This window comes from Crotalus tigris, unplaced genomic scaffold (assembly GCF_016545835.1).
Source record: "Crotalus tigris isolate CLP2741 ecotype Arizona unplaced genomic scaffold, ASM1654583v1 scf7180000018891.247784533:1973344, whole genome shotgun sequence".
Classification (NCBI taxonomy): Eukaryota; Metazoa; Chordata; class Lepidosauria; order Squamata; family Viperidae; genus Crotalus; species Crotalus tigris.
In genome coordinates this window covers 1,991,754-2,017,033 of record NW_024097260.1, presented here as the reverse complement: position 1 = coordinate 2,017,033, position 25,280 = coordinate 1,991,754, and the positions used below count along the sequence as shown (strand labels likewise).

The following is a 25,280-nucleotide window of genomic DNA, read 5'->3' as shown; positions in this document are numbered from 1 at the left end:
CATTTTTTGGAAGACAGGACGGTGATGGAGATACCATCGCCAAACAATCAAGACAGAAGCCACTCAAGTCTCACCCCATGCCGATTTATCACGAGCCTAATAGGGCCAATGCCGGTATGAAATCTGAACACCATATGGCCGCAGAATCCTCCAACATCGATATATTTAGCCTTCCAAAATAAGAACTGCCATTCCATGGGATTTTGCTCTGTGGCCAACGCGAAGTAGAGGCGCTAAAATCTTCCATATGCTTTGTTTGGACTCCCTGTTGAAATCGCTGCCTTGAAATACGGCCATTGGCTGCCTCTGTAAATAAGTCAATATCCACCAAAGGCACGATTAAGATTATTTATTTATTACATCTGCTCTTTATGGAGGTGTCCCGAAGAAAGTTTATGTCCAAATTAATTTATGTATTACATAAACGAGTAATTAAATTATATTAGTGGTGATGTGCTAAGCTTGCAAAGTCAGCATCCCCAGAAGTTATTTTATCAAGGAGTTTAATATGCAGAATAATTCAGATCTGGATGAAAATGCATGCGCTGCTTATCCTGGATATTTGTAACTTAGGATTGAACTCGGGGGGGGGAGGGTGTCTTTGATAACTTGGTTGTTTTCTTGCAGATGTCACATTACTCAACTAGGTATCAGCAATATTGTATGATGAACGGTTAAGGAAACTAGGCATATTTGGGCTAATGAAGAGAAGGTTTAGCGATATGATAGCTGTCTTCCAATATTTCAGACGTGTCAAACACAAGGCCCGGGGGCCGGATGCAGCCCACGAAGTAGTTTCATTTGGCCCGCAAAGCCATCCTGGAAACAGTGAGGGAACGGCCCCCGCTGCTTTGGCCCTGGCCCAGGTCAGCTGGGAGCCAATGTACAATTTTGTGGTGGCCATCTATGCTGAAACGCATTCAGTCTTAGCTCCAAAGGCCGTCTGGAAACAGCGAGGAACCAGCCCCTGCCGCATCAGCCCTGCCCCCTGGGTACATGCTGGGGAGGTGTCACCCTTTGTGGGGAATGAAGAAATGCACTATCGCCTGGAAGTGGCCAGCAAATGGCCCTCGCCTACTTCAAATATCCGGCTTGATGGGCTCTGGCGGAGGGGTTTCGGCAGGCAGTGAGGCTCCTCCAGTGGACCATGGCTTGGCGCTTGGCCCGGTCCCACCCCCTTCTGCCAGAGATCCTCAGATCTGTCCCATTCCTGCCCAGGCCCCCACAGGCACCCTTGACGCGAACGATGTAGAGCTGGCCATGCCCACCCAATAGGCCACATCCACTCCATCCACACCCACCCAGTAGGCCATACCCACCCTGGCCACACACACCTCCCGAGGGCAACCGCAATGCTGATGCGGCCTTCAGTGAAATTAAATTTGACACCCCTGCAATACACTGAAGGGCTGTCACAGGTAAGAGGAGAGGGCAGAACAAGAAGCCACAGGTGGAAGTTTGTCAGAGGGGGATGAAACAAAGGAGGAATTTCCTGGCAATAAGAAAAATTAAGCAGTGGGACAGCTTGCCTCCTGGAGTCGTAGGTGCTCCATCACTGGAGGTTTTCAAGAAAAGATTTGGACAACCATTTGTTCAAAATGGGATGCCTTGGGCAGAGGGTCAGACTAGAAGACCATCCAAGGTCCCTTCCAGCCCCATGATTCTAGGATCAGCACTAGAAGGGAGGTGGGTCTGCTTGAAGCCCTGAAGATGTTACCTAGTTGGATGGTGGAACGTCTGCAAGAAGGGAACCAAGCTCAGAGAGCACTAAGTACCTCACAAGTGTTGGAGGAATGCATCTGAGTTTTGGCCAGGGCACTTAGCATCATTTAACGTGTGATGCAGCCTTGGGAGAAGATGGTCTTCTTGTTCCTTTAAAAACAGCAACTGTGACAGGGACTTTGGAATCCCAGTGGACGATCACTTGACTATGCTGTGCAGCAGCAGCAACCAAAAAAGCTTAATACAATCTTGGGTTGTATAAACAGAGGCATCGAATCAAGATCACGTGAATCATTAGTACCTCTTTATAAAACCCTAGTCAGACCACACCTGGAATACTGCAGCCAACTTTTGGTCACCATATCACAAAAAAGAAGTTGAGAGTTTGGAAAAAATTCAGACAAGAGCAACTATGATCAAAGGCCTGGAGACTAAAACATACGAGGAACGGCCGCAGGACTTTGATTTGGCTAGTCTAAAGAAAAGAAGAAATAGGGGAGACATGATAGCAGTCTTCCAGTATCTGAGGGGCTGCCATAGGGCACAGAGGGTCACGTTATTCACCAGAGCACCAGAGGGAAGGACAAGAAACAATGGATGGAAACTAATCAAGGAGAGAAGCAACCTGGAATTAAGGAGAAACTTCCTAACAATGAGGACAATTAACCAGTGAAACAGCTTTGCCTCCAGAAATTGTGGGTGCTCCATCACTGGAGGTTTTTAAGACGAGGCTAGATAGTCATTTGTCTGAGATGATATAGGTTCTCTTGCTTGAGCAGAGGGCTGGACTAGAAGACCTCCAAGGTCCCTTCCAGCTTCTATTCTATTCTATTCTATTCTATTCTATTCTATTCTATTCTATTCTATTCTGTTCTGTTCTGTTCTATTCTATTCTATTCTATTCTATTCTATTCTATTCTATTCTATTCTACTCTACTCTACTCTACTCTACTCTAATTCTAATTCTATTCCTGTTGCAGAAGACATTAGAGCCATTGGAGTTAATATAGAAGATTATAAAGCAGAGATTGGAAATCTTCCAGTTCTGAAATCTTTGAGTCTTCTTTCCCCTCACTTTTTTTCAGTCCCTAAATCTCCTATTAATCTTGTTGTTGAATTCCACTAGTTATAAATGCCAAAGTTTGCTGGCACCATATGTACCTGGTTTTTTTCCCTCCGCAAACTGCATGATAAAATGGTTGGGTAAACCCTAGAATAAACTTAATCCATTAAACGGGAAGCAAACAAAAGCCAGATGAATTCTGCCAAGAAACTAAAGGGGGAAAAAATAAAAAAAATAAACTACGGTCCTAACCCAAAATTTATTGCAACTCTGGCCAAATAGACGTTTTGCCAGAATGGGAAGTTTATTTCATGTTTTCCTTATATAAAGTGTATAAATCTTTATCACACACAATTAGGGGTCCTTAGAAAACCTAATACCTGCCTCTCTGGGATAGTCTTCATGCTGGATCATGTTTTTTTTTTTTGAAGCTGAGTTTGCCTTTTAAATTTTTTCAAAGTGGAAATCACTTAAAGGAACGGAAATTGGTTTCATTTTTTTAATTCCTTTTCGGAAAATGAGGGAGGGAGCAAAGAACTAAAACGTTCTGAATAACTGCACGGAGTAGTCAAAGTTTCTTTGGCTATGTGATTGGCAGGCTCCATGTTTATCAAATTGGCATGTATAGAATTACAGGCGCGCAGTGCAGAATCTCCTATCTGGCGCAAATACATTCCCCCCCCCAACAGTGAAAAATTCCAGAAAGTGGAAGATAAATTTATCCTGTCTGTAAAGTAAATCAATGCCTATGAAATGAACCAGCCACTTGTTAAGGAGAGAAAGAAAGCAGGTGAGGTTTGGGGTTGGGGGGGGAGCAGAAAAAGGAGGGAAATGAATCTTTGTGAATAAAATAAATTTTAGGAACTGTGCAAATATTGGCAAGGGGTCTCACTGGATTAGAACCCTCTGTGCAGAGAGAACACATACTCAAGGCAAATAATTGAATGCAAAACCATTTGTGGAGGAAGCCATCTCTATAAGCGCTTGCAGCTTTTTTTCCCCAGTGAATCGTAATTGTATAATTGTCTTCTTCTTAGCCCAGCCGATCGGCACCGAAGTCCTTGGCAAACAAGAGGTGGAGATGAATTCCCATTTGCTTAGATGATACAAAGCGGACGTGTGACCGTGCCAAGGTTTGTGTCATCCATCTGATCCTTGGATCCAGCCCGGTTAATTAGGTCCCTTTGCCAAGAAAAAGGCAAGAGTCGAACCAGCCGGCATGGAGCAGGAACAGCAAGGCTGCCATGTGGTTTGAGATTTTAACAGGGGTCTCTGAGATCCCATGGAACTTGATCCAATTTCCCACTGAGCTGTGGTTCTCCTGCTGTTTGGCCAAGTTACGGCTGAAACAGTGTCCTTTTCTGTGTCCTTCAGACTTCATGAAAGGAGTCTGAAGAACCCAGCTAAATTTCAGCCATCGATTAAGGACATTAAAACGCCGCGTATGAAGACGATGTCCGAGATAACCAAACAGCAGGAGGAATAACATCATTTTTCTTTGAGGTGGCTTAAAAATGGACAGTCCAGAGGGACAGAAAGATGAAAGGAGAGTAGTCTAGTTCCATTACTAATAATTTTGACATGCATCATAACATCACGTGCACAGATAAAAGAGGTGGCACTTGTGTTGTGACGGTGTGACCAGGAACCTCTGCAGATATTCCTTAGGAAACAATCTATTTGGGTCTCCTACGTTGGAGCATTTGTTAGCTTGAATTTCAAGACCAAGAAGTTCTAGTGTGGAGGTTCCACCATAAACTTTGTTGGCCGAAGGTCATCCAGCAGTTCCACCTCTACAAGACCACATGACTAGCTACCATTGGTTAGGAAGACCTCAACGTCTAAGTCTTGATATTAAACTAAGCCCATTGTAACTTACCAAGATTCTAGATCAGGGGTCTTCAAACTTGGCCCTTTTATGACTTGTGGACTTCAACTCCCAGGATTCCTCAGCCAGGCATGCTGGCTGAGGAATTCTGGGAATTGAAGTCCACAAGTCATAAAAGGGCCAAGTTTGAAGAGCCCTGTTCTAGATTTTTTTTTTTAAAAAAAAGAATGTCTAAGTGATCCAGGTCTATTATTTTGCCTACAAACCACAGTTATGAATATTTCGGCTTGGCTTACCGTTAGTGGCACCACTTGCATCAAAATGGCGAAACTGGTGAGATGGTTGCACAAGCAGATGGAATAATTGAGGTCACCCCCATCGCGCACACAGCCTTTGTTGGACCAAACACCGCTTCCGTTTCTGCAAAAGATGGACCTACAATGGTACTGAACAGCTTTGAAACTCATCGAATCTGATACTCAGCGCATTTTGATGTGAACATTTTCTCCCGGTACTCATTGTTTGTTTGGTATTCAGCATACAAGCTAGAACTTGTCGGTGTCAGCTGCTTTGTGTGACTCACTACATTATTTCTTTTGGGGGAAAATTGTTTGGTACTCATCGTTTTTGGTGCTCCTGGAACCAATTAATGATCAGTACCAAGGTACCCCACTATCCTTTTTTTTGTGCCCAGGTTATTTATTTAACAATGTTTTTAGGCTTGAAAGCTTCTAAAGAAGTGAAACCATAATGAATAATGTGAAACAGTAACATGCTTGTCTCAAAGATGCTTTTACAAGAGGCAACTAGACTTTCTTGTTTTTCTTTGAAGATGTTTCACTTCTCATCCAAAAAGCTTCTTCAAATCTGACTGGGGAATGGAAGGATTTATACTTCTTGCAGACTGCTGGTCATTTGTGTTCTTTTAGTGAGTCGTTGATGCTACCTGGAGGTTTATCTGTGTCATCAGGGTCACCTGAGTAGTGTAAATGTATGTGGATCCTTCTTGGAACTGTTGAAAGGACAGTGTTGTAGACTGGAGATAGATAATGTCTCTCTCAACAGAGGGGGAGGGATACGACATCATCTATCTCCAGTCTACAACATGGTCCGTTCAACAGTTCCAAGAAGGCTCCACGCCCATTTGCACCACTCAGGTGACCCTGAGGACACAGATAAACCTCCAAGTGGCATCAACGACTCACTAAAAGAACACAAATGACCAGCAGTCTGCAAGGAGTATAAATCCTTCCATTCCCCACCATCCTGTCAGAGCCAAAGAAGCTTCTGGGATGAGAAGCGAAACGTCTTCAAAGAAAAACAAGAAAGTCCAGTTGCTTCATGAAAAAGCATCTTTGGGATACCCACCATCAGATATCCACAGGTCATCCCAGCCCCATCTTCCAGGAGTGGGAACGTTCCTCCAAGCTACCCATCAAATAAAAACAATGTCCTCTGGTTTGGCAATCTGGAGCTCAAACTTGTCTCTCCAGCCACAAATGTTGGGCTTCGTAAGATTCAACCAAAGGATGAGAACTTAAGGGATGGTGCCAGTCCCAAAAAGGCCATATGGTCGGGCTGCATCACACAAGGATTCCAGTGGTTTTCCCCTTTTTTTGCCAGATATGAGGGTTGGTTTTTTTTTTCAAAACAAAAACAAGTCTGCTCCCACCAGACTTGAGTTAATAATGACCCAGTCCTCTGTTTTAGCTTTGCTGCCGAGAAGAATCATGATTTCATTATTTGGAGTCTTCTTCCTGTGAAACCAGCAGGCGGGGGGGGGGGGGTGTTGAGCAGGTGACACAGCTGGGCGCACATGGCAACAAATAAGTTTTATACCAGGATGACACTCACCTGTAATCCAGAAAAGCACAATAGAGTCTCACTTGATTACTTCGGTTTGTGGCTTGACTATACTGGAGGGGAGTCTAGAAAGGAGGAGAGATGGATCAATGACATGGCGAGGGGGAGAGAAATGCTCTTTTTGTTGGTTTGTACGCTTGCACTCCCAAAGGAGGTCCACGTCTTTGCAAACACGGGATGAGATAAACTTCAGATTGGAAGAAAATGAAGGTGGGAGGAAACACATGAAGAGCTTGACACATCAAGAGCTTGGCTGTTCTAGGCAGAGGCCACTCCGTGTTTCGGTCTTTTAAATCTGGATTTGAAGTCTTTGCTGTATTCAGCTGATATACTGTATTTTCCGGCGTATAAGACGACTTTCTAAAGCGTGGAAATCGGCGCCGAAGTCGAGAGTTGTCTTATACGCTGAGTCGTCTTATACGCCGGAAATTACGGTATCTTTGGCTGAATTATTGTGGCAATCCTTCCTTCCTACTTTCCCTCCCTCCCTCCCTCCTTCTCATCCTCTCATTGCTCTTTTTTCTTTCCTTCCTTCCTTCCTCCCTCCCTCCCTCCTCCTTTTCTCCTTCTTTCTTTCTTTCCTTCCCCTTTCCTTCCTTCCTTCCTCATTCCTATCCCTCCTTCCTTTCCTTCCTTCTTTCCTTCCTTCCTCCCTCCCTCCTCCTTTTCTCCTTCCTTCCTTCCTTCCTTCCTTCCTTCCTTCCTTCCTTCCTTCCTTCCTTCTTCTCATTCCTATCCATCTTTCCCTTCCTTCCTTCCTTCCTTCCTCCCTCCTCCTTTTCTCCTTCCTTCCTTCCTTCCTTCCTTCCTTCTTCTCATTCCTATCCATCTTTCCCTTCCTTCCTTCCTTCCTTCCTTCCTCCCTCCTCCTTTTCTCCTTCCTTCCTTCCTTCTTCTCATTCCTATCCATCTTTCCCTTCCTTCCTTCCTTCCTTCCTTCCTTCCTTCCTTCCTTCCTTCCTTCCTTCCTCCCTCCTCCTTTTCTCCTTCCTTCCTTCCTTCTTCTCATTCCTATCCATCTTTCCTTTCCTTCCTTCCTTCCTTCCTTCTTTTTCCTCCCTCCCTCCCTTCCTTTTGTTCCTTCTTCTCATTCCCCTCCCTCCCTTCCCCTCCCTCCCTCCTTTTCTCCTTCCTTCCTTCCTTCCTTCTTCTCATTCCTATCCCTCCTTCCTTTCCTTTCCTTCCTTCCTTCTTCTCATTCCTATCCATCTTTCCTTCCTTCCTTCCTTCCTTCCTTCCTTCCTTCCTTCCTTCCTTCTTTTTCCTCCCTCCCTCCCTTCCTTTTGTTCCTTCTTCTCATTCCCCTCCCTCCCTTCCCCTCCCTCCCTCCTTTTCTCCTTCCTTCCTTCCTTCCTTCCTTCCTTCCTTCCTTCCTTCCTTCCTTCCTTCCTTCTTCTCATTCTCATCCCTCCTTCCCTCCCTTCCTTCCAACAATCTCTGCCTATGCCAGACCTTTGGGAAGGATTTGATAGGTGGACAAAAATGCCAAATCCAGACTGAACCTCTGGCTGTACGTCCAACTATAATCATTCTTCTCCAACCCTCCTGGGAGCCTAGAAATTAGATTTAACAGAGCTCCATATCTCTGTGAAGACTCAGACCGAAGAAGATTATAGCAGAAGATTAGCAATAAAAAACTCCGGGTATCATATTCTCGTGGTAGTGGTCCAAATCATATTAAATGTCTACTAGGGATGAAAACAATTAGAAGAATTCCTGGAATTGAGAAATCACGCAGTAATTCTAATCACCAGGGTGGATGTCTGTATTATCTTTTAAGCCATTTGGGAGAGGAAACATACCATAATTAGAAGCTTGCATAACTTTTGCCTGCTACATTACTCTTTAATTAAAAAAAAAAAAGAGCTGGGAAGAAAAAAACAATAACATGCCAGGATCAGATGGGGTGGTCTGTTCTTCATTCTGCATCTGAGCAAAATGTTTTTGCAAAGTTACCAGAGCAGCTGCAATTTTTTTTTTTCTTTTAACCCCTCCAAATAAAAGTTTTTGGCAGGTCTTGCAGGAGCCCAATCTTTCCACGTCAAAATTACAAGCACTGCGGTCCAATTTTGTAGCAGTTAAAAGCATCTCTAACCAATTTAGAGATCTCTAATTTAGAGATCTCTAACCAATTTAGAGATCTCTAACCAATTCAGTCCTAGAAGAGATCAACCCCAATTGCTCTTTAGAAGGCCAGATCCTGAAGTTGAAACTCAAATACTTTGGCCACCTAATGAGAAGGAAGGACTCACTGGAGAAGAGCCTGATGCTGGGAAAGACGGAGGGCAAGAGAAGAAGGGGACGACAGAGAATGAGATGGCTGGATGGAGTCACTGAAGCAGAAAGTGTGAACTTAAATGGACTCCAGAAGATGATAGAGGACAGGAAGACCTGGAGGAACGTTGTCCATAGGGTTGCGATGGGTCGGACACGACTTCGCAATTAACAACAACAACCAATTTAACCCTTGTAATATTGGAATGCAAAGGCAGGGGACGGAACAGGTGGAAAGATGGCACACAGGTACATAAGCAGGACAGACTGCTGCCTTAAAAAAGTTCCTGGGAATTTAAGGATGTATTCTATAGATGCCATTTCAATTCAGCCTATATAGGGAGGGTTGAAATCTCCCAACCTTCTGCTAAAATGACATTTGGGTCAATGTCACAATCAGACCCGTGCATACACACGCACTTCATAGCACTTTGTACTGTATCACAGTTTGGCCCAAGCGTTTGCAACGTGGCTCTTATAATTTCACGGTTTCACCCAAACTCAAAAACACTACGATTTCCTAGCAACCCTGGGCCCCCACCAACTTTGTCTGCATTGCATCATGAGAATCTAAGACTCAGATTGTGAGCCAGCCAGCAGATGGATTCAAAAGGGGTTGTTTTAAGGTGGAAAGATCATGATTAATTTTTTTAAAAAAAGTTTGTCTTCTTCTTCTTCTTCTTCTTCTTCTTCTTCTTCTTCTTCTTCTTCTTCTTCTTCTTCTTCTTCTTCTTCTTCTTCTTCTTCTTCTTCTTCTGCCATATACGTTATCGGACGTTGGCGATCGTGTTGGCAATCCTGTTTTTATCAGCAGCCGCACGAAAAAGGGCTACTGAGTTTTGTCCAAACCAGTCCCTTAGATTTTGAAGGCACGATGTTCTTCTTCTGCCTGGACCTCGTTTGCCTTCCATCTTTCCCTGGAGGATTAAATGGAGCATGCCGTATTTTTCTGGGTGTCGCATCACGTGTCCGAAATATTCTAGCTTTCATTTTTTAATTGTTTTGATGATTTCCCTTGGCTTTCCCAGGCGGCTTATCCCCTCCTCATTTCTGATCTTGTCAGCCCAGCTTCTACGTAACAGCTGCCTGTAAATCCACATTTCAAATGCTTCTAGTCTGTTCAGATGGCCTTTTCTCAGAGACCAACTCTCTACTCCATAGAGCAGGATAGAAAAAATATAGCATCTGACAAGCCTGATTTTCAATCTTAGGCTTATGCCGTGACTGCAGAAGACTTTTTTCATTTTGAAGAATGCTGTTTGGGCTTTTTCTATCCTAGTCTTTACTTCAACGGTCATGTCCCAGCTTTCATGCAAACTGGAACCGAGGTGCGTGATCCTTTCAACTTTTTCTAGTGGTATTCCTTCTGAATTTATTGATGGTAAATTAACGGGTTGTTTGCTGACAACCATGATCTTGGTTTTTGAGGTGTTAAGCTTCAAGCCGTATTTTCCAGATATTTCTGTGACTCTGTTGATGAGGAACTGAAGGTCTTCATGCTTACTGGCAAGCAGTATTGTCTTAAAACAGGGCAACCACCCAGTCCATGAAGCTGCAGCAGTCCGTGGCATGTCAGAAAGTGGGCCGTTCAAACAAGCAAAGCCCCATCTGCTGGATGCAGGCAGCACATGAAACCATGTTCCCCTTCGGTCCACAGAAAAACGTCTCTCCATGGAACCAGTCCCTAATGTCCAAAAGGTTGGGGCCCGCTGTCTTAAAAGATGCCGCCAAACTCATTTTTGATTTTGAGTTACTCTAGATCGGTGTTTCTGAAACTCGGAAGAGTTGAGACGTGTGGACTTCAGTTCCCAGAATCCCCCAGTCAATCTAGCTGAGGCATTCTGGGAGCTAAGACTAGCACATCTTAAGGTTGCCAAGTTTGAGAAAGATTGATCTAGGGTTAAACAGCTCTCTCTACTCTACTCAGTGTAGTTTTATAAACACATCCTCTCTGGCAGCCTATACTCGGATAAGCAGGGATTAACACCAGACAAACAAACAGGCAGGAAACAGTTGTAATCAAGGAACTGCCAAGGAGAAAAACCACATCCCGGTTGGTGGATCTGGAGAATTCTGGAAGTTGACACATTTTAAAGTCATCAAGATTGAGAAATACTAGCCTAGAAACTCTGCATAAATAAATATATCTCAGATATAGCATGCGATAGCAGTGGTCCAATGCAGTATTTGAGGGGCTGCCCCAAAGGAGAGGGAGTCAACCTGTTCTCCAAAGCACCCGAAGGCAGGAGAAACTTCCTGATAATTAGAACAATTAATCAGTGGAACATCCAGAGGTTGTGGGTGCTCCATCACTGGAGGCTTATAAGAAGGGATGGACAGCCATCTGCCTCAAATGGTATAGAGCCTTCTTCTTGTGCAAGAGATTGGACTGGAAGATATTCAAGGTCCTTTCTTGATGTTCATATCAAGATGATGATGATATGATGATGATGATGATGATGATGATGTGATGATGATGATGGATGATGATGTGATGATGATGATAGCAGGAGTGACTTAACACACTTTAAGATCTTATAAGTTCCAGGTCTAAAGCCATCAAAATTCTATAATAATAATAATAATAATAATAATAATAATAATAATAATAATAATAATAATAAAGTTGGAAGGGACCTTGGAGGTCATCTGGTCCGACCCCCTGCTCAGGCAGGAAACCCTACACCATTTCAGACAAGTGGCCGTCCAGTCTCTTCTTAAAAACTTCCAGTGTTGGAGCATTCATCGCTTCTGGAGGCAGGTGGTTCCACTGGTTAATTGTTCTCATTGTCAGGAAGTTTCTTCTTAGTTCCAGGTTGCTTCTCTCCTTGATTGGTTTCCACACGTCGCTTCTTGTTCTGCCCTCAGGTGCTTTGAAGAATAGCTTGACTTCCTCTTCTTTGGGGCAGCCCCTGAGATATTGGAAGACTGCTATCATGTCACCCCTCGTCCTTCTCTTCATTAAACTAGACATACCCAATTTCAGCAACCGTTTCTTATATGCTTTAGCCTCCTGTTCCAATTAGCAAGTTATCAAATCAACTTTCCTAGTCTAGCTGGAAAGTTAGGCAATTCTACCAAGAAGGCATTGCCATCAAGATTAATGGGTTCCTTTAGAGTAGACTGGCATTAAATTGTGCCCCACAGATATGGAACTGGGACAAGAAAATCTTTATCTTTACAGAACTCTTGCATTAAAAGATTGCAGAAATGTCTTGAAACAATCTGTTAAGGGTCACAGAGCGATACACAGCACTCCAAATTAAAAACAGGCCAGAGCTTTGAAGGGGAATCTTTTCCCAGCTTTTTGCAATCTTGAGCCTTCATCTAGGCAATGCCTATGGAGTGCAATGTCTTGCATATTTCTGGGATGACGTATTGCCCTATTAGTCTCTTGACCTTTCAACCCTCAAGCTCCTCTCCTCTGTTTGCTCAGCTAATCCATGGGGAATGGGTGGGAGAGGCAGTCAGGAGAAGACTTGGTGAAGTGGACATGGTGATGAAGGCCAGGAAGCCTTCCAGATGTTGCTTATGGTCTTTACATACTACACTGGGATGACTCCGTGCCAAGAAACATACAGCCACGTGGAGGCAGAAAAGACTGAAGAATGATAATGGAAGAAGGGGACAACGCTTTGACTTTAACACCAACCCAGTTAGAAGGTATACAAGGCATTATAACCATGGTGCCAACTACTATATGGTGAAAGACTACCATGAACTGTGGGAAGGAGGAATGAAACGGGGAGTGCTTGGGAAAATGAAAGTAAGTGCTGTATCTCCTCAAGATGCTACCTCAAGGTCACCCAGCTGGAAGAAGGAGGGAGCCGCATAACGACCTGCACTTGGACTGACCGTTATGAAAACCTCTTGCCTGAACCTGATTGGTTACCCTGGGGTGGGCAATGAGAGATAGTTAAGGGAAAAGTAGAACTTAGAGATTTTGGCGCCCGATTCTCAGTTCTGGCTTTGCGATACCGTGATACTCTTGATCTCTAATAACTACCGTATTTTCCGGCGTATAAGATGACTTTCTAAAGCATGCAAATCGGCTCCGGAGTTGGGGGTCGTCTTATACACTGAGTCGTCTTATACGCCGGAAATTACAGTAGTTTCCAGCGTATAAGATGACTTTCTAGCAATGCAAATCGGCTCTGAAGTCGGGGGTCGTCTTATACGCCGAGTCGTCTAATACACTGGAAAATACGGTATACCTTTCTCAACAAATGGAGTCAAGGATCGTTTCTACTTACAGGTTTAAGTAGTGGCAGGTCCGACACATGGAATACACTGATGGCTTCTCTGTAAACATTCCTACAAACTTGGGCAGTCAAAGAGGATGACTAAAATGGTACCAGAGGTGTAAGCAATGTTCTAAAGCTGAATCGCAGGCAAGGCAGAACTTTGTGGCTGAAGGATGGGGCCAACCTTCCTGGATGCTAAGAATAGTTGCGTGGTGGATTCAGAGATCTCGGAAAATGGTGAGTTAGAATAACAGAGTTGGAAGGGGCCTTGTAAGTCCTCCAGCCCAACCCCCTGCCCATAGTCCAACCCCCTGTCCATATGTTGGACTTCTCTTCAATTAGAGATGTCCAATGATCGGCTGATTGATCAACTGTTGAACCCTATGCTCATATGGATGCCTGTATTAACAGAAGTGTGGATTGATTTCAGAAGCTCTTTCCAATTCTGAGAATCCAGAAAATGGCCAGTTGGAATTCTTAATTCCAGAATCAGAAGAATAAGGAAAGACCTTACAATTAAAACCAGCAATAAAAAGACACAGGCAAACAGGTCCAAAGCATCATGAAGGACAGCATGGACTGGGATTATTCAATTGTTGTGGTGTAAACAGGTAAAACTGCCCACCTCTGCCCATAAAACACAAAGGCCAGATCTGATCTCCTGACCTCCCTGAAGAATTTAAGGTGGGAGCAAGGCCAACAGCCCTAATAGAAGTGTGTGACCTGATAGTAATTTTGTAAATGGGTGGAGAAGAGGCACTTCCATTTCTCTGCTCTTGCCAGCTTCATAAATCAGAAAGGAAGTCAACTAAGCAAAAGGGTGCATGGCCATTTCTGAAGCCAACACAACTTGAAGTCATTTAAAGCCCATCTATCAATGTAGTTCCTGAAAGCTTTTGTGCTCCTTATTGATCTCAACCATCCTGACCTCTTATGCAAGTGAGAAAATAGAAAGCGGAGCTAAAATTTAGAGGGAAAGATATTTTCGCTGGCCTCTCGAGATATGTGCATCTCAACATCTGCCAGGAGAAAGCAGAGGTGTTCATTAGAAGCAACGGGGATGTCCCATGTGCCATTGTCTCATGCAGTTTTGTGGGGTGACATCATGGTACACATGACATCGCTTTCTCCACCCCATGGGAGAGGCTCATGACATGAGGAACTTAGATTCATTCCTATATTAAGAGATTTACAGACTATCATCCACACAGCACGTTCCATCCAGTTCCTGAATATTCAGATTTTACACCATGTCCCAGTTGCTATCAGTGCAAAGAACCAGGAGCATCCATTGAGCTCAAAGCACAGAAGAGATTATTATTGTTACCTCTACACAAGTATCTAGTCAAATCATTGTCAAAACTAAATTGGCAATGCAATGATTCCAAACTGATGACACATTTAACTCTGCCTTCTAGCCTGCTCTTCTCCTACACCTGCTTTGCCATGATAATTTAGCACAATTCCGGAATGAATTCCTTTTCTGGATTTCCACACGACCCAGAATCCCAAATTAATTGAATACCCTGGGGTTCTGAATCCATGGAGACACATAGACAAATAAAAAGAACCAAGCGTGGTCAGCACGATGTTCACACAAAGATCTGGGTCCCTGCCTTTTGAAACAGCTTCCCCACCCCCACCCCACCTAAGATTTAGTTGGCCCCAACCCTGCCTTTGAAAGATATTAAAAACCTGGCTCTTTGCCCAGACACATCAGAAAGGGGCAATGCATTGTTCCCGGCACTTCGGTGTCGTGCTTAGGTTCTTATAATATGACTTTTGTTGTTGTTTATCGAGAACACCTGGGGTTCATGTGCCAAGCAGGCAGCTCAATAAATCGGAGGAATAAATAAATTAAATTCAATTAGGCTTCACCCTAATGCACAGCTCAGTGGAGCTATAAGGTTGGCACTGTGCCAATGTTGGCTGGCAGAGATCTTGGTTGATGAAAAGTGATTAGAATGGCCTATGGTTCTCTTTGGTCACCCCGTACACAAACAGCCATGTTGTCTAAGTCATGGTAAATGCGCATCCTGCAGCTGTGGCAAGGAGCTTTTGAAGTTGGTCTGCATTTAATACGATCCATTCTTCTCTTTTCTTTTTTCTTTTAATATCTCTACTCTCACTCTCCATAACCCCAGATTCTTCAAGCTATCTTAAATGCAGGGTGTGGTTGACCCATGGCTGGGCACACCAAGATTTAAATGCAGCTTCTGCTTTCCACCACCACTAGCTGCTAACACATGTCACGCTCGGTTTTTTGAAGTGGTTTCCTGAGATGGAAGCTAGGACAATTTTGTGGTCTGCAGCCAAGTTTAAAATATCCAAAAAGGGATGGTTGGTGAGAGGAACTTCAACAATCAAAGCTGTGGATACGTCAGAAAAGCAGTAAATTTCTCCCTCTCTTCTCCTCATTTTCATTGTGAATTAGTGTGGATTTCAGTGACAACCCTTTCTGCTATAAACGGTTTTCCACCAACCACACGCTCCTCCTCCTCATTCTTGTTTAAAATTTCCACTATCTTTTAGAACATAGAATAACAGAGTTGAAAGGGGCTTTGGAGGGCTTCTAGTCCAATCCAGGGCTCAAACAGGAAACCCTACACCATTTCGGACAAATGGCTGTCCAATCTCTTCTTAAAAACCTCCAGTGTTGGAGCATTCACAGCTTCTGGAGGCAGGTTGTTCCACTGGTTAATTGTTCTAACTGTCAGGAAATTTCTCCTTAGTTCTAGGTTGCTTCTCTCCTCGATTAGTTTCCACCCATTGCTTCTTGTCCTGCCTTCAGGCGCCTTGGAGAATAGCTTGACTCCCTCTTCTTTGGGGCAGCCCCTGAAATACTGGAACACTGCTATCATGTCCCCCCTCGTCCTTCTCTTCGTTAAACTAGACATCCCCAATTCCAGCAGCCTTTCCTTATATGCTTTAGCCTCCAGTCCCCTGATCATCTTTGTTGCTCTTCTCTGTACTCTTTCTAGAGTCTCAGCATCTTTTTTATAGTGTGGTCATCAAAACCGGATGCAATATTGTGCTTCTATGAATTAGAGACTTGGAGTTGGAAGAGGCTGTTTGTTTGCTTATCTGTTCTGGTAATTCCTCCAAAGTTTAGAGAGAAAGTAGGAGCAGACCAGAAAACTGCCGACCTGACACTTATTTCTATGCATATAGGTTGCACAGTTATTAGAAAATGAAAATAATACGTAGCTGAAGGTCAACGTTTTTCCTGGAAATATGCCCATCTGCTGGTGGGAAGGATTGCTAAGGTGAGCTGTTTAATTAGAGTTTGTTGAATGAACCATAATGAGCTCTTTGGAGAACAGGGTACTTTAATACATAAGCCACCATCTTTGAACCTAGGGTCACACACAAGAGGCTAAGATTTAGAAGGAGTGTTTATGAACTCAATGTGTGTGTGCATGCTGAGAAAAAAAGGATGAAAAAGTCAGGAAGAAAATACAGAAGAAGGACCAAAACAAGAGAACAATTTGCATAGTAGAAAGAAATATTTTTAGGAAGGTTTTTTGCTCTGAAGTAACCCCAAACTCATAAATTGCTTAGATAGGTAAATAGATAGATAGATAGATAGATAGATAGATAGATAGATAGATAGATAGATAGATAGATAGATAGATAGATAGATAGATAGATGGATGGCCGGACAGATCGATAGATCGATAGAAAAAAATAGATGATAGATAGATGATAGATGATAGATAGATAGATAGACAGATAGATAGATAGATAGATAGATAGATAGATAGATAGATAGATAGATAGATAGATAGATAGATAGATAGATAGATAGATGGCCGGACAGATCGATAGATCGATAGAAAAAAATAGATGATAGATAGATGATAGATGATAGATAGATAGATAGATAGATAGATAGATAGAAGAGAAAAATGAGAGAGAGAGAGAGAGAGAGAGAGAGAGAGAGAGAGAGAGAGAGAGAGAGAGAGAGAGACTTTACTGACATTTTTAACTGTGGGCACATTGGCACATATTAAAAATGAAATGTTGTTGCTTGCTCTCAAAAGTGTTCACATACATAACACACATATAGACATGCTATATATAACATAGGTATAAATCTACATGTAAGTAACATATACATATTAATCACTGTCCATCTTGAATACGTAGCGGAAAGAGGAAGCTTGAGAGTTCACAAATTGAGTCAACTGAGTCGATAGGAGCATATAAATATCAGAAACAGTGAACATATTTGGGCTGCAAAGATTTAGATGATATGGTAGGAAAAAAAATGGGACAGAAGGTAATGCCCTCTCATTGAATTTTAGGGCTGAATGTCCGGATCCTTGAACCCCCGATCTGATACCTCTAGGTTCATTGAGTCAATCAACTAAATCCACCAGATCAAAAATAAATTTTAAAAAGACCGCATTGTGCAAAGGGTTAAATAACTCCAATGTCAAGGTTGGGTCCTAATGGGGCCTTCTAATGCACCTCATTGTCCTGTTAACCTGAATGCAGTTGGTCTTTTGCAAACTACTTAACTGTGAGTTTGGAAAAGAGCTAAGAGACTTTGGAAAAAGTGCAAAGAATAACAACTAAGGTGATTAAAGGCCTGGAGACTAAAACCTATGAAGAACGGCTGCAAGACTTGGGTTTGGCCATGATAGCAGTCTTCCAGTATTTGGCTGCCACCAAGAAGAGGGGGGGGGGTCAACTTATTCTCCAAAGCACCAGAGGGAAAGACAAGAAACAATGGTTGGAAACTGATCAAAGAGAGAAGCAACCTGGAATTAAGGAGAAACTTCCTAAAAGTGAGGACAATTAACCAGTGGAACATCTTGCCTTCAGAAGGAGTCGATGCTTCATCAATGGAGGTTTTTAAGAAGAGACTGGACAGCCACTTATCTGACATGGTATAGGGTCTCCTGCTTGCGCAAAGGGTTGGACTAGAAGACCTCCAAGGTCCCTTCCAACTCTATTCTGAATTTTAATTTCAGAAGGGGAACTGACTGATTGAGCAGTGGCCTAGGTTAAATCCGGGATGGTTGACATCATCAAGAAAGCTCAAGCTTTTCTGATGCAGGAGAAAACCAGAACTTTGCATCCAGATTTTATCCCAGAGAAGATCGGTAACAAATGAGATTCAGGTTTGCAAGCCACCCTGGAGCCCGTAAAGGTCAGCAGACTTTGGAACAATTGCAATGCACATCATGGAAAAAGAAAAAGGAGAAGAAGAAGAAGTCGTAAATTCTCCATCGGTGAAAGTGTCGGGTGTCTCTTTGTCAGAAGAAAACATTGACAAATCGGAGCCAGTTCAGGGAAAGCTGAGGACAGGAAGATGATTGAGGGCTTGGCATCGGCATCAAGTTCAGTAAACCAGGCCTGGAGACAAGATGACCCAGTGAGGAATGAAGAAAAGGAGAGGCATATTTCAAAAGAGGATCATGAAAGGGAAAATGTAGACTGCACGGTGAAAAACAGCTCAGAGGGACACCAGAAGAACAAAGAGAAATGCTCTGGACAAGCAGGTCTTTTCTCTGGTTTGGTTTGTTTGGGGAGGGGAAGGAAAGGAGGGGATGTCACGTGACGTTTGAAACACCCCCCCCCCAGGAAAATCTCTCCATAGAGGGAAGGATCCCACGTTTTCAAGTTGAGGGTCACACTTGGCCCCTGGAGGCCACACGCCACAAAACGACACCTAGGATGAGGACAAAACGTATGGTTGTTTTGATTTCTTGCTATAGTTAACTGAAATCAAAGGTAGGCCACGAGGTCTTTCTCTACCCATGCACTGGCTTACGCCCCTGTTCCTTAGTTCTGATGATGTTACCTAGTTGGGTCATTAAATGTTTGCAAGAAATCCACGAAGCTCAGAGAGCACCAAGGACCCCACAATCTTCCTCCTCCTCCTCCTCCTCTCCGTACATCTCCATCTCTTCTAGCACTGATGTTGCTTATAGTTGGGTCATGAAATGACTGCAAGAAAACCACCAAGCTCAGAGGCCACCAAGGACCCCACAGTCTTCCTCCTCTCTCCCCCTCCTCCTCCTCCCTGCGTACCTCACTAGCACTGATGATGTTACCTAGTTGAGTAATGAAGCATCTGCAAGAAAACCACCAAGCTCAGAGGGTACCAAGGACCCCACAGTCCTCCTCCTCCCCCTCCTCCTCCACCTCTTCTCAACCCCGCTCCCTTCTAGCACTGATGATATTACCTGGTTGGATCATGAAACATCTGCAAGAAAACCACCAAGTTCAGAGGGTACCAAGGACCCCACAGTCCTCGTCCTCCTCCTCCTTGTCCTCCTCCTCCTCTCAACCCCACTCCCTTCTAGCACTGATGATGTTACCTAGTTGGGAAATGAAATATCGGCAAGAAAACCACCAAGCTCAGAGAGCATCAACGATCCCACAGTTCAACCCTCAACTACAAAAATTCTAAATCTATCGGTCCTTGCTTTCCCTTCAGACACGTTAAAAATGGTACAATTGGGGTGCTTTTCGGAGCCACAATTGAGGTTTTTTAGGAGCCCTACACAGCCCCCTGGCTCTGAGGTTTTATATCTCTTTACAAAGCTCTGATCTTTTAAACAAATCACAATTGCCGGAGTTCGGGCAACCATTAAATTTCAATGACTCAACTTAGATTACACGCGTAGACCAATAAGCCACAGGAGTGGTTCAGCTTTTGAACCATGCCCCAGAAAACCCAGTGTTTCACGCATCGTAATCTTACTCTGATTTTATGCAAAAGGTAAGTCTTGAGCCCATAACAAGTGCAGGACAGAACTTTGGCGGCATAACAATGGTTGCATTCACACGATACGATAAAACCAAGGCAGGGGAAGGGCGTTGCATTTGCTCCACATTTAAAAGTTTGCTAAGCTTCGTCTTTTCCGCATATCTCTGGTGAACCGGCATCTGTTCTTTCTTCCCGTTTATCTCCTAAAGTATTCTGTGGCAGTTCAATCTGTATTGTGCTGTGTTTTTATTTTCCACTGGACAGGGACATCGTGTATCCGATCCACAATTGAGGTCCTTGCAATCTGATCCAAGGAATAATTTATTTGCTTTAGACCACATCAGATTTTGCACAGCATGTACTGATCCCTGGAGCATCGGAAAAGGCCATTCAGGTCTAAAATTACGGTGGTCTGCAGTAACTCCAAACCCCTCAAATCTGTCTCATTGGGCTTTCAAGAAACCTTTCTTAGATAAACATACTTTTCCCCCCTCCCTTTCCTTCTCAAATGAGCTCATTGCAAAGACTTGTGGATGGAGGGGCGTGGGGTTATTTGAAAAACAGGCTGGAGATCGTATTCCAACACTTTCCTTGGGGTTTTTTTTTTTTTTTTTTGAACTCACCTTATTTTAAGAAGGGTGCTCAACTGACGTGCTTTCTTAAACTTTAGCTCTGTGGGACCATTACTGCTTTTTAATGCAGGGCTGTTTATGGAAGAGTTGAAAAAGTCAAGATTAGGTAATCAAAGTCCAAGCCTTCCTACAACATATAAAGAACGGCTGCAGGACTTGAGTTTGGCTAGTCTAAAGAAAAGAAGACACGGGGAGACATGATAGTAGGGTTCCAGTATTTGAAGGGCTACCACCAAGAAGAGGGGGTCAAGTTATCCCCCAAAGCACCAGAGGGCAGAACAAGAAACAATGGTTGGAAACTGACCAAAGAGAGAAGCAAGCTGGAATTAAGGAGAAACTTCCTAACAGCGAGGACAATTAACTAGTGGAACAGCTTGCCACCAGAAATCATAGGCACTCCATCACTGGAGATTTTTAAGAAGAGACTGGACATTCATCTGTAAGAGATGGTATAGGTTCTCCTGCTTGAGCAGGGGGCTGGACTAGAAGACTTCCAAGAGTCCTTTCAACTCTATTATATTCTCACTTGTTAAGTGAATCACTGCAGTTGTTAAGTTAATAACATGGTTGTTAAGTGAATCTTGATTTGATCAATGTCTGATCTGAAAGTGTTGGAAGAAAAATCTTCATCATGGTTCAGTCCAAGTCAGAGATAAACAACATGGCAACTGCTTTAAAAAGAAGGTTGTAGTTTATTGACGAGGAGAGCCAGACAGGAAGATGGTCTGGCAGAAAAGAGAGAGAGAAAAAGGGCTGAGCACATGTAGGGAGTGGGTTTTTATACCCTCTTGAGCCTTTTGTTTGGAGTGATTTCCTGTTCCTGTTTGAGGCTATTTCCTGTGTCATGTATTCTGAGCTGAGTCTGGGTTTGCCCTTTGGCATCTGTGGGTTAATCCTATTATGTCCTGTCTTAGAGTTTGGGTGGCATATGTAGATTTTAGGTGTCTTTGTCTTCTTAATCTCCTAGCTTCAACCTTCGTGATGGTTTACATCTGCATTTGTACAACGCTGGCTTCTGCTTGGGGGAGGGAGAACTGGGACTATCAAGAAAAACTGGGCATGCTTTTCTGCCTCTTCAAGATCTTTTGAGGAAATATATTTTCCTGCCCTTTTAATATTTCCTTCTCTGGGGGCTGAACTTCCCACAAAAGCAAAGAAGTTTTCGATGAACCACATACGAGAGATCTAAAAAACAGTGAGCCTTCTGTCCATCCTTTCTTTTGGCTTCCTTCTTTTGCAAGGCGCACCGAAGAAGAAAGGAAAAGGGGAAAAAATATTGAAAGCATAATGAAGGATCTCTTAAGCTGAGCTTCTCGTCCATTCTAAAATTAGCTTTATTTGCTCGTACGTTCCCTTGCAAAAAAAAAAAAAAGGAGAATGGAGAATCCTAGCCAAATCAAGGCCATTTTAGGCTCACGCGGTTAAGTTAAGGGGAGATGTTCTCCAGATCCTCCGCCTCCTTCTCCACACAACTCACAGAGCTTCTTAAAGCAGGTACTTTTGGCAGGGCGAACCTCAAGAAAAATAACTAATCAAGTTATCCACAGCCTGAGGATGTTTTTTTGGATCACTATTGCTATTATTCAGTACAAAAGTCAAGATTTCCTTGTGTTGAAAAGCCGGAGAGGAAAGCAAAGCAAAGTTGAAAGAAATAACGATTTTAACGAAAATATGTACTCCTGGGGTTTCCCCCTTTGTTCTAAAAACAGCTTTCCCCCAAAACTCAAAATGATGGGTGTATAAATCCGGGATGAAGGAAGCTGCCTTCACAGAAAGTGGCAAGCTCGCCACAGACGTTTTAAATAATTCATGTCTGAATGGAGGATTTCTGATGTGGTTGCGGCTTCCTCGCTTCTTTGCAAACCTCCCGAATCTTTCTGCGTGGCTGGGAGAAGCGGAGGTTCTTCTTCTGAGGCTTCCAGACCAGCCTTTCAGCACAAGTTACCGGTTGCATCAAGCAGACATCTCAAAATATCGCAGTTGGATTTCATGCAGAGAAATGCGACGGAAATTTCCCTTTGCTCGGCCAAGTAAGGGTTCTTTTTAGATCCAACTCAAAACGAAACAGATCAAAAATCTTAGCTTCCCTCCAGGAAAAAAAAAAAAAAAAACAACCGCAATTTCCCACTGGGGACAATTCCCTACAACAGTGGTTCTCAACCTGTGGGTCGGGACCCCATTTGGGGTCGAATGACCATTTCACGGGGGTCGCCAAACAACACAGTCCGCCATTTTTTTTCCCCTTTTCCTTAGCTGTGCTACTCCCTTTTATTCTATTGGCTTTTGAAAGCCAATAGAATAGACTCTCTTGAATAGAATCTAATTCTATTGGCTTTCAAATTCTATTGGCTTTCAAAATAGAGTCTAATTCTATTGGCTTTCAACAGAGTCTAATTCTATTGGCTTTCAAAGTCTAATTCTATTGGCTTTCAAGAGTCTAATTCTACTGGCTTTCAATAGAGTCTAATTCTATTGGCTTTCAAAAGCTAATTCTATTGGCTTTCATTGTCCAGGCTGTCTCTGCCCTGCTGAGCCTGCCAAAAGTCCCATTCTGCAAATGGTGCTGCACCAGTTGAGTAGTCCTCAACTTACGACCGGTTGAGTAGTCCTCAACTTATGACTGGTTGGGGGTCACGGCATTAAAAAGGTTGAGAACCACTGCCCTACAAGAAATTTTTTTTTTTTTTTTTTTGCAAAAGCTAGGTTTATGTACTGTGGAGATGCTGATATGACCTCTAGCAGAATAACAGAGTTGGAGGTCTTCTAGCTCAACCCCCTACTCAAGCAGGAGATAATCATCATAATAATAAGCATCCTGCTTGGAGCTGTCTATATTCTTACTTGCTGCCTCAATAATTGTTGGCTACTTCCCCATCCGTTCACTCTGTGATTTGCAATGGAACATAGAATAATATGGATTGGAAGGGACCTTGGAGGTCTTCTAGTCCAGCCTCTTACTCTTCTTAAAAACTTTCAGGGAGCACCCACAACTTCTGGAGGCGAGCCGTTCCACTGGTTGATTGGTCTGAGTCTAACTGAAATTTCTCCTTAGTTCTAGGTTGCTTCTCTCCTTGATTAGTTCTTCTCCTGCCTTCCGGTGCTTTGGAGAATAGGCTGACCCCTTCTTCTTTGTGGCAGCCCCTCAAATACTGGAATACTGTTATCTTGTCACCCCCCAGTCCTTCTTTTCATTAGACTAAACACACACGCGCACACATATACAAAATACAGTCTCTAACTTGGTGGGCTGCAGCAATGAGCTCTTATGAAGATCTTCAGAAAATGACTTGCAGAGCAAAACGAGGGCCAAAGAGAGCGAAATAATTGCACCCTTTGGAACACAAGAGACAACTCTTGGAGAAGTTGTGCTATCTGGGAGGCCGTACAATGCTACAGATGTGTTCCATGTTATAAACAATAGAACACATTGCCTGGGGAGCCTATCTCCTAATGCCAGAATCTGGTGGCCTTCCACACCGCTGGTCCCCAAGACGTATGAGCCTATCTCCTAATGCCAGAATCTGGTGGCCTTCCACACCGCTGGTCCCCAAGACGTATCTGGCATAATACATAGCTAATCTCTTCCACCACCTGCTTCTTCAACCCGCTTCCCCCGCTAATCCCTGATCCCTTAAACATTTGGGTGAGACCTGAGCTTCCCTGCCTTGGGTTGGAAGAAAAAACAAATATTTCCTCCTTCCCCCCTCAACACGCGCAAGCGCGCGCACACACACACACACACAACCTGAACAATTTACAGATGGGTTTTCCTCATTGCTGCCCATGGGGAAAATAATCATTGTTGTTTTGCAAAGAGTTTCCAGCTGCAGCTGTTTCAATTTAAGGGGGAAGCAGACCAACGGATGATGGATACCTTGGTGCACTTGGAAAAATCTCCACTTTGGAGAGAGGGGTGAGGATTAGGGGAGGGTTTCAACTATCTGATGCCTGCAGGGTCTCCATTGGAGAGAGGAGAGCAAGCCCAAGGCCAACTTTCCTGTTGACCCTTTAGGAAAGATCTAACTGAGGGGGGACAGGATAGCAGTCTTGCAATATCTCAAGGGCTGCCCCAAAGAAGAGGGAGTCAAGCTAGTCTCCAAAGCACCAGAAGACAGGACAAGAAGCAATGGATGGAAACTAACCAAAGAGAGAAGCAACCTAGAACTAAGGAGAAACTTCCTGACAGTTAGAACAATTAACCAGTGGAACAACCTTCCTCCAGAAGTGGTGAATTCTCCAACACTGGAAGTTTTTAAGAAGAAACTGGACAGCCACTTGTTCGAAATGGCTGTCCAGGGGATTGGACTTGATGACCTCCAAGGTCCCTTCCAACTTTATTATTATTATTACATCTTCATTGCACCAATGGTCCAACCTCCACCCCATGGTGGGAGTTTGGGAGACAGAGCTGATGGGGTTTGGGCTGAGAATGGTGTCTAGGCATAGGACAAGTAAACATGGAGAAGGGAAAGTGCAGTGGTGTCCACTGAGAAAGGGTAAAAAACATGAAGATGGAGACCACTACCCTGACGTCAAAGCTCCACCATTTTTCTGCACATTCTGATAGCTGAAAAAATGCATGGAATCTGTGATCATTTTGACCCCCTTTAAAGACACCCCTGGAAAGGTGAGCATAATATGTGGGGGGAACCTGACATCCCTTTGATTCCAAGTATCTCCGTTGAAGATCACCAGGCTTAAGCTGATGAAGGTGCATTTCCACCAACAGTTGATTGAGACCTTTTGAAGCAAAGGTAGATCCAACAATGGGGAAAAAAGGCAGTCTTGAATGGGGTGGGGGATAATTTGAAGAGGAAAGAAAGACTTGTCTAATGAAAAGAAGAAATAGGGGAGACATGATAGCAGTGTTCCAATATTTGAGGGGCTGCCACCAAGAAGAAGGGGTCACGTTATTCAGCAAAGCACCAGA

General features: G+C 43.6%; 1 protein-coding gene across 1 annotated transcript in view; it reads right to left on the bottom strand.

Annotated features, from left to right (window-relative positions):
* ADGRD1 (adhesion G protein-coupled receptor D1) overlaps positions 1–25,280 on the bottom strand; it is a 115,407-nt gene that overhangs the window by 48,072 nt on the left and 42,055 nt on the right. The window contains 2 exon segments of the mRNA XM_039357301.1: positions 4,910–5,033; positions 6,468–6,541. Of these exon segments, the coding sequence (XP_039213235.1) occupies positions 4,910–5,033; positions 6,468–6,541 (198 nt within the window).